This window comes from Culex quinquefasciatus, chromosome 1 (assembly GCF_015732765.1).
Source record: "Culex quinquefasciatus strain JHB chromosome 1, VPISU_Cqui_1.0_pri_paternal, whole genome shotgun sequence".
NCBI lineage: Eukaryota > Metazoa > Arthropoda > Insecta > Diptera > Culicidae > Culex > Culex quinquefasciatus.
This window is the reverse complement of record NC_051861.1, coordinates 96,272,260-96,282,363: the sequence shown is the minus strand read 5'-3', so window position 1 is coordinate 96,282,363 and position 10,104 is coordinate 96,272,260. Positions and strand designations below refer to the sequence as shown.

Sequence of the window (10,104 nt, the reverse complement as noted above, 5' to 3'; positions counted from 1 at the left end):
CGGATGAGACATTTCCCGGTTAACTGTTGTTAAATTTTTAATGAAATGGTTTAATCTTAGACAGCCGGCTGTGGAAAGATAAAACCAAATAATATTTATTTATAGTATGAGGTGTTAAACGCAATGCTGCAATGATAGCGTAGTCTGATTTTTAATTATATAATCATTTAGTTCATGAATTTGTTACGGAATAGACGCGACGAACTCAATCATCAAGTGCCTTCCGATCTTCTTTCTGTTAGCTAGATAAGGTATTGATTTTCGTTGCCTCTCGAGCTACGATGCTATGGAGAGGGCTTAACACACAAACAACCGACGTCGAGCCCTCCGAGCTACGGAGCTATGGGAAGGTCTTTTCAACACAAAAAGACTAGCGCACCACACGACGTTCTTGATGAATCAAAATAATTTTGTTACGCGATAAACCTAACGAACTCGGATCGTTTTTATCGAAAACTATATCACAATTCACGACAAAAATGCGAAACAAAAGGCACAGACCAAAAAAAAATCACTTTTCACTCCGAATATTTTTTACGACCACGCGCCCTTTGCCAATTATGCACTCAGATTGGGCTCGATGAGTAAAAGTTAGAAAAACTAATTTTCATGCTCAATCTATTTAAGGCTATTCGAAGCCATCTCAAATTAACCTTAAAATGGTTGTAACTCAAAACCGGCTCGGTTCATCAAATACCAAAATTCATAAATTATAATTTCATGAAGAATCGTACAACTAAGATTTTTGTAAGAGGTTATATTTTAGGCAGACCGAGCCACGTAGCCCAGTGGTAACGCTTCCGCCTCGTAAGCGGTAGATCGGGGTTCAAATCCCGGCTCGACTCGGACCCACACATACTGGTTGATCGTTTTCCTTGACTGTGAATCTGATTGTTAGTAGATGGAAGGTAGTGTATCGTCACAATGATCATGTTAACACTAATGTTAACATTTTAACAGTTAAAGTTGAGAATGAAACTGCCACTGAATCCGCTTTGTAAATGCCGGCCCCGATACTCTTCAAGGGTGTTCCCTCAGGAACTGGGAAAGATTTACTTTTTACTTTATATTTTAGGCAGTCATTTTCATAACGTGAAACTTATCTGAAGAAACCAAAATTATCTGATAAAACTTTATTCGAGGGCAGAATTTTAAATCATTCACTGTCCTTTTGAAAGGGCAGTCCCCAAAATTCAAATCTTATACAAAAAGTATTAATTTCAGATCGTCAAAAAATGACAAAGCAATATGGATTAATAAGTGATTCATTATATACAGGCTTGTAGAGCGGCTTCGGTAGCGAATTTATTTATTATTGTTTTTTAGAAATAAGAAATAAGTGGCAACATTTTCATGCAAAAGACAATAAAAAAAACATAAAAATAAACATGGTGAATAGTCAAACGATTACGCAACCACGACCTCCCCTAGGACTCTGATAACAGCGCAATGCCATTCTGTGTACAGCTGTGTAGGAGCACTATAGTCCAAGTTCACGTCTTCGATGTGTCGACGCTCCAGAGATATGATTGCGCTACCAATACAATACTGTACCACACACAAACCGACTAAGCAGCTTTGACGCTAAGCTATTAGATGCTGCTGCTGGGCAAAGTGGTGGACCTGGAGATTGGACACGCCAACTTCAGTCTATCGGTGACCGTTCACTTACTCGGAAGGTTTGTACAGCCGCAGCTCCACGCTGCGACTCTGCTGTGATCGTTGTCTGTTTGAAGAGAGTGCCTTTGAAGTGTGTTTTGTTGTTAGTTCTGTGTTTGCTAGCTAATTGCGCCTCCGCTAAATTACTGTGATTAGTCGCGGTTAATCTCCAGGACATAATTCCTCAACGCAGAACATCGTGTTCTGCTGTTCTGCTCCTATTCGGTGACAATCTCATTAAAACGCAAAAGAGAAGAAAAAAAACAAGGCCTGGAATAACTCAACTTGATGGAACGCAAATCTCTCGAAATTGTCGTCGAGGGGATGCGGCTGAAACCAGACGGTGGAAGGATAAATTACTTTTGATTTATTTGCGACGACAGCACACGCAAGCACTGTAGATTTATCTGTTCTGGAAGTTACGCAACGGCCCGCCACAAGAGATTTGAATAAATCAATTACGCACGTGCGTACCCCGTAATGCGCCCACGCGTAAGGAAGAGTCTGTGTGTTTCTATCCAAAACAAGATTTGGAAAAAAGTTTAAATTGGAGTAATCTCTGGTGTGATACAAGAGCTTACCCACCCCTTAAGAATGAAACGTGTTCCCATCCAACTCATCACGTTGACGTTCAATAATGAAATTCGATTTTGCTCAACCCCACCCGCCGAAAAAGAATGAATCGTACGTTCTGTTCGTGTTTTGGATACCTTAGCTGCGCCTTTTTTTTCAAGTTTTGAAAAAGCTTCCTTGTACGAACTAATACACACGCCCACCAGCAGTGGTTGTGATGTGTGGCTGTGCTGTGTTTTGACGATGACGACGATGAAACGTTGAAAATTGGAGGCACGACTCCGGCGCCACATGTGTGTCGGACGCTGGGTCGTACGAGTTTAGAAGGCAAAGCACAGACAAGTCGATGCCAACATTTCAAAAAGCATCATGTACAAACCGTGCGTTTTGAGAAAAACGCATTTGAATGTTGAGCATCTATTTTCAATTCCCATTTTAATATAAAAGCAAAATAAGATGTTCTTACGATAACAAACGATGAAAAACCTTGCGTTTATTGATACTTGATCATCCAAATTCCAATCCAAATTCAATAAAACATTATTTCGTAATTTTATTTTAGAAAACAAACATAACTTCTTTTGAAATCACCAACGTCGATATCACCCTGCTGTCACTGAGGGGGCGCTTGTTATGATTCGTTTTTCTTCGCCGAATGTACATGGCGCTTTTTTCATGTTGCTTTTTTTTCGTCACGAGGTTTATGTAGCCTTTTGTTTGACAGGTTGACAGGGCTATATAAACAGGGACTGCTGATGGCAGAGATTTTGTTTATGTTACTTTATTTAAAATCATGATTAAACAGACTTCACTGAAGTAACTTTTGCTCATTTTTGGTGGAGAGGTAGCTTATTAGGAGTACTTTCAGAATATGCAATAACCCAGAAAGTGTCAAAATGTACATGATGCCTTTTGAAATGTTACCGTCGAAGTGAAACATTAGAGATGCTGATTATCTGCAAATTCTAAGTCCTCATTGGGGACTAAACGGTAGAGGGTTCTGATTGATTCTTCAAAACTGTTTCTTCATTCAGTCCTTATCTGAATGTTTCAAACTGTGATAATTTTAAACACACTCACTTTTGAGCTTCTCTACTTATCTCTGACAACCTAAGCATTCGCCACACCGTCGCGATGCCGGTCTCTCCATCGAACTGGTTTCCCAAGGTGAAATATATAACGCTCAAATTCAATGACTTCAATCTTTGTCGTCTAACTGCCAAATTGGTCCTCCCCTTCGAACAGATTTTTTTTATTATTTTTTGTTCGCTCGTGTTATCGAACTTTATGAACATCTTTCTGGTGGAAACACCTGAAAATGCGCAAAAAAAACGATGGAGTGACATAAAAATTAGCATTACGAACGAATCGCGAGCTTCTTATCAAAACGATGCCTCCCTCGGTCGCTGGGGGCTGTTGCCAAGTGAATGAACCTCCCGCTCTCCCCCTGGTGGTGATATTTATTTTGTTCTTGTTTTATTTACAGGTGCATATCATTTTTCAATTTATCAGGCGATATTTTGATTGCGGTCGCGGACAACACCCACGCCGCACATTTTATGGACGAACAGTAAGAGGCGCACAGTTCGAGCGAATATTTTGTAAACATCCCATTTGAATAGACAAAACATTTCAGCATGAGTTGTGCTAGTGTTTTGACCAGCAAGGATCTGCCGGATATTGAGGTAATTATTGAGATACTCTAATCTTTCTCTTTACTTTACTTTACTTTTACTCTTTAATCTTTACTCTTTACTCTTTACTTTACTTTACTCTTTACTCTTTACTCTTTACTCTTTACTTTTACTTTACTCTTTACTCTTTACTCTTTACTCTTTACTCTTTACTCTTTACTTTACTCTTTACTCTTTACTCTTACTCTTTACTTTCTTTACTCTTTACTTTACTCTTTACTCTTTACTCTTTACTCTTTACTCTTTACTTTACTCTTTACTTTACTTTACTCTTTACTCTTTACTTTACTTTACTCTTTACTCTTTACTCTTTACTTTACTTTACTCTTTACTCTTTACTCTTTACTCTTTACTCTTTACTCTTTACCTTAATTTCTCTTTACTCTTTACCTTTACTCTTTACTTTACTCTTTACTTTTTACTTTACTCTTTACTCTTTACTCTTTACTCTTTACTTTTACTCTTTACTTTACTTTTACTCTTTACTCTTTACTTTACCTTTACTTTTACTTTACTTTACTCTTTACTCTTTACTTTTACTTTACTTTACTTTACTTTTACTTTACTACTTTTACCTTTACTCTTTACTCATTTTACTCTTTACTCTTTACTCTTTACTTCACTTTACTCTTTACTCTTTACTCTTTACTCTTTACTCTTTACTCTTTACTCTTTACTTTCTTTACTCTTTACTTTACTCTTTACTCTTACTCTTTACTCTTTACTTTACTCTTTACTCTTTACTCTTTACTCTTTACTCTTTACTCTTTACTCTTTACTCTTTACTCTTTACTCTTTACTCTTTGCTTTATTTAAAATTAAAAATATAATTATTCAGCAATTCCCCACGAAAACAGCATGATTCGAAAAAAAGTTCTCCGATCGGGCTCAAAATGTTTCTGGGGGTCCCCCGGCCGAAATAATTAGACCCGTATTTTTTGTTTGGCCATTAGGGTAACCTACGCCGAAAAATGGTCCGAAAAATTACCATTTTCATCGATTTTTGCCAAAGACACATTTTTCAAAAAATCATAACTCCGCATCATTTCAACCAATTTTTACTGTCTTGCAAAAAAATTTGAAGTTATGTTTTCAATATTCCGAGATACGATTTTTTGAAAATAAAAGCTGGGTTTTTCGACGCACCGCGCGTAAAAAAAAGGGAAAATGAAGGAAACGGCAAAAAATCTACTTTTTTCACTAAAACTGCGATAACTTGAAAATTTCAGCCTATTACCGTACCATAATTTTCGTAATTAAAATACGCTACTTTTGGTACCATAACATGTATAGGTTATCGCTGAAATTTTAAAGTTATCGCAGTTTTAGTGAAAAAAGTCGTTTTTTGCTGTTTTCGCCATTTTCTCCGTTTTTGCGCGCGGCGCGTCGAAGAACCTAGTTTTTATTTTCAAAAAGTCGTATCTCGGAATATTGAAAAGATATCTTCACCAATTTTTGATATGTAATGTAAAATTTTCCGAGAAATTTCATAAAAAGATTTTCAGACGTAGGCTATTTGGTCTCGAATCCATCAAATGAGCATTTTAAGTTTTCATTTGACTTTTTCAAATGTTTCAAATGATATTTGAAACTTTTAACTATTTTTTCTTAAAAGCCTGTCTAATACCCTTTCGTTTGTGTTTAAGACAGAGCTCTAAAATCGGTTGAAATGGCGCGGAGTTATGATTTTTGGAAAAATTTGGTTTTTGCAAAAATCGACGAAAATGGCAATTTTCGGACCACCCTAACACGGCGTTGGTCACCCTAACAAAAAATACGGGTCTAATTATTTCGAGCGAGAAACCCCCAGAAAAATGTTGAGCCTGATCGGAGGACTTTTTTTCGAATCATGCTGTTTTCGTGGGGAATTACTGTTTTTCTGTGACCTAAAATTTCCGACATGTCGTCAATCATTAAAATAATCACGCCACGCTACCAGTGCAAGAAAACAATCAACTCGTGTTGAATTGCTGTTGACCTTTGCGTATCTTCGCGCTGCCTGTCCCAAAATGGAACCAAAAATTTAGCGAAATCAACAAAACTTTACAATCTTTGCGCTTCTTTGTACGCTGTCAACCTCAGCTGTTTACATGAAAACACACCCGTTGATAACACCCGTTATCAGTTTATGGACCTTACTTTTTTTGACCGAAATTGTTTGAATGCTGCTTTCGCGCACCAATAATTACGGCCTCTGCTGGAGTGCGTAATGATGTAACTTAAAACTTCGGCTTTTCTTTTCCTTTTCCGTGTATAACCCTCACACATCAAACAATCAATTCATACCTTGAATTCTTCAGAGTTCATTGCAACTGATAAGCTTGCGTTGCACCGTCATCTCACACAGTCTGAATAACACAATCAATTAAATAAATGGATGTACAATGGTCTGAGTCTGTTCTAGAGTTCATGTGCTAACTGTTAAAACTGCTGTCCCAATTGCATGTGTTTCAAGTGATACCTGATAAGCTATTACCGTAACAAACCCGCTCTCCACCCCTTTTCCAGAGCCTCCTAGCGCTCAACCCGCGCGTCAAGACCCACGGCTCGCTGGTGCCGACCGTCGTGACCAAGTCGGTCAAGAAGCACTGGAAGCGCAACACCGACCGCTCCTGCACCAGCTGCACCCCGCTCACGAATGACTTCTCGGACATCAAGCATACGACGCTGTCGGAGCGGGCCGCCCTGCGGGAAGCGACACGCTGTCTCAAGTGCGCGGACGCCCCCTGCCAGAAGTCCTGCCCGACGCAGCTGGACATCAAGAGCTTCATCACGAGCATTTCCAACAAGAACTACTACGGCGCGGCCAAGGCCATCTTCTCGGACAATCCGCTGGGGTTGACCTGCGGTATGGTGTGTCCGACGAGTGATCTTTGCGTCGGCGGATGCAACCTGCAGGCTGCGGAGGAAGGTGCCATCAACATCGGAGGTCTGCAGCAGTTCGCTACCGAGACGTTCAAGCGCATGGGACTGCACCAGATCGTGCCGCCCAACGTGGCTCCGCTGAAGTTCCCGAACAAGAAGATTTCGCTGCTCGGAGGTGGTCCAGCTTCGCTGTCTTGTGCCACGTTCCTGGGACGATTGGGATACAAGGACATTACGATCTACGAGAAGCGTGACTACCTGGGAGGGCTGAGCTCGGCGGAGATCCCGCAGTACCGCTTGCCGTACGACGTGGTCAACTTCGAAATACAACTCGTCAAAGATTTGGGCGTCAAGTTCGAAACGGGTCGTGCACTGTCCACCAAGGACATCACCGTCCAGGGTCTGCTGGATGCCGGCAACGACGCCGTCTTCCTTGGCATCGGTCTGCCGCAGCCCAAGATCGATAAGGTGTTCGTTGGCCTAACGCAAGACCAAGGATTCTACACCTCGAAGGACTTCCTGCCGATGGTATCGGACGGCAGCAAGCCCGGACTGTGCCTGTGCAAAGCGGCCGCCTCCAGACTTCCCACGCTGAGCGGAAACGTGATCGTGCTCGGAGCTGGAGACACCGCCTTCGATTGTGCAACCTCTGCGCTACGCTGCGGAGCACGCCGCGTCTTTGTGGTGTTCCGCAAGGGCAACAACAACATCCGTGCCGTTCCCGAGGAGGTCGAGCTGGCCCGCGAAGAGCGCTGCGAGTTTATCCCGTTCATGTCGCCGAAGCAGGTCATCGTGAAGGATGGCAAGGTAGATTTGTTAGTTGGGAGAGGGCCTGCATAACCGACGACTGACCTTTATTCTGTACGTTCTAGATATCTGCCGTTGAGTTCATCCGTACCGAGCAAGACGATACCGGCAACTGGGTTGAGGATGACCAAACCACGCGACTCAAGGCAAACTACGTCATTTCCGCTTTCGGGTCTGGGCTGAGCGATGAAGATGTTATCAAAGCTCTGAGCCCCGTTCCACTGAATCGCTGGAATCTGCCGCAGGTGGATTCCAAGACCCAGCAAACTCAACTGCCAACTGTGTTCTGCGGTGGAGATTTGGCTGGCGCAGCCGAAACCACGGTCGAATCGGTTAACGACGGCAAGACGGCCGCTTGGTACATGCACTGCTACCTGCAAGGCTTGTCGTTCGATGCGGTGCCCCAGCTCCCGCTGTTCTACACCGAAATCGACAACGTCGACCTGTCGGTTGAGGTTTGCGGGGTGCGGTTCGAGAACCCGTTCGGGCTGGCATCCGCTCCGCCGACGACGGCTACCGCCATGATTCGGCGTGCTTTCGAGCAGGGTTGGGGATTTGCCGTTACGAAGACGTTCGCGCTGGACAAGGACATGGTAACGAACGTGAGTCCGCGTATCGTGCGAGGAGTTACCTCCGGACACAATTACGGTCCCCAGCAGGGTGCCTTCCTCAATATTGAGCTGATTTCGGAGAAATGTTGCAACTACTGGTTGACCGGTATTACGGAGCTGAAACGGGACTTCCCGGGCAAGGTGGTGATCGCAAGTATTATGTGCACGTACAACGAAGACGATTGGACCGAGCTGGCGAAGCGCGCGGAGGCAGCTGGAGCCGACATGCTTGAGTTGAACCTGTCTTGCCCGCATGGAATGGGTGAATCTGGAATGGGTCTGGCTTGCGGTCAAGATCCTAAGCTGGTGTACAACATCTCGTTGTGGGTTCGGGCTGCCGTCAAGATCCCATTCTTCGTGAAGCTGACGCCCAACATTACCGACATTGTTTCGATTGCCCAGGCAGCTCAACGAGGCAATGCCGACGGAGTCTCTGCTATCAATACCGTGCAGGGCTTGATGTCGCTCAAGGCAGACGCTAGCCCCTGGCCAGCAGTGGGTATCGACAAGCGCACCACCTACGGAGGAGTCTCCGGAAACGCTACCCGTCCGCAAGCTTTGCGCGCCGTTTCGCTGATCGGTAACAAGCTGCCGGGATTCCCGATTTGCGGTATCGGAGGCATCGACTCTGCCGATGTTGCCCTACAGTTCATCCAGTGTGGCGCTCCGATTCTGCAGATTTGCTCCTCGGTCCAGAACCAAGACTTCACCGTCATCGAAGACTACATCATCGGACTCAAGACGCTACTGTTCTTGAAGGCAAACCCACCCTCGGAAAGCCTCCCCTGGGACGGGCAGTCTCCGCCAACCCAAAAGCTACAGAAGGGCAAACCCGTAGCACCAATTCGAGATGACGATGGCAAACCTCTGTTAAACTTTGGAGATTACAAGAAGAAGCGTGAGGAAAAGTTGCACAAGTTGCGTCTTGAGAAAGGACCCCTTTGGGATCCAAGTGCCGAAGAGAAAACCGACGTCGAAGTCACCTCTTCAATCAAAACGCCACCTAAAATCAAGGACGTCCTGGGAGCAGCTCTGCCCAAGATCGGATCGTACAAAAACCTCGACAACAAAAAGCAAGTGGTCGCGCTGATCGACGATGTAAGTTTCCTTAACATTCGAGCTATCGTTCCCTACATTAACCTCAAATTCCTTTCAGGACCTTTGCATCAACTGTGGCAAATGCTACATGACGTGTGCTGACTCGGGTTATCAAGCGATCGAGTTTGACCCGGTAACCCATTTGCCGCATGTGAACGACGACTGCACCGGGTGCAATCTGTGCCTGTCGGTTTGCCCGATCATCGATTGTATCAAGTATGACCTCCCCGTAAAATGATTGTATGCAGGTTTTAATCATGAATTCAAATTTTAATTTCAGCATGGTTCCCAAAAAGATTCCGCACGTGATCAAGCGAGGAAACGTGAAGCTGGCCACAGCCGTTCACGCGCTTTCGCCGTCGCAGTGATTCTGACGCTTTTGCTTCGTAGCAGAGGATTTTAAATTGAAAACTTGCTGATTTTGCTGGTAACGTTGTAAAAATCTTTTTTTTTTCAAATAAACAGCAATTCGTCGACATTCCGAAATAAAACGTTGAATGATTATATAATTGAAACTTTATGAAATGAAATATATTTTACAGAATAAATGTGAACACATATTGCATTCTTACCGTTCCCTACTGATTGAACTAGATACAACCTTTTTTCGGTTTTCAGTTGAATCAATGTTGCCCATCGGAATTTATTATCGATGGTGGCATTTTTTTTAAATTGAAGAATAATTATGTATACGTACACGAAAAAAAGTGGTGCGCTAGTGTGCGTACGCGAAACGTCATAGAGTTATCTAAGCCCGATCTCACGCACACTAGCACGCCATTTGTTTTGCTGGCGGG

The 10,104-nt window shown here is 43.2% G+C and overlaps 1 protein-coding gene across 1 annotated transcript; it reads left to right on the top strand.

Annotated features, from left to right (window-relative positions):
* The first annotated feature begins 1,542 nt into the window (after positions 1-1,542).
* Positions 1,543-9,867, top strand: LOC6037963 (dihydropyrimidine dehydrogenase [NADP(+)]). The gene is made up of 6 exons (XM_038260116.1): positions 1,543-1,679; positions 3,719-3,917; positions 6,435-7,598; positions 7,664-9,307; positions 9,366-9,523; positions 9,588-9,867. Exons 2-6 carry the CDS (start codon positions 3,870-3,872, stop codon positions 9,673-9,675), a joined length of 3,102 nt encoding a protein of 1,033 aa, XP_038116044.1. The 5' UTR covers positions 1,543-1,679; positions 3,719-3,869; the 3' UTR covers positions 9,676-9,867.
* The last annotated feature ends 237 nt before the right edge of the window (positions 9,868-10,104 follow it).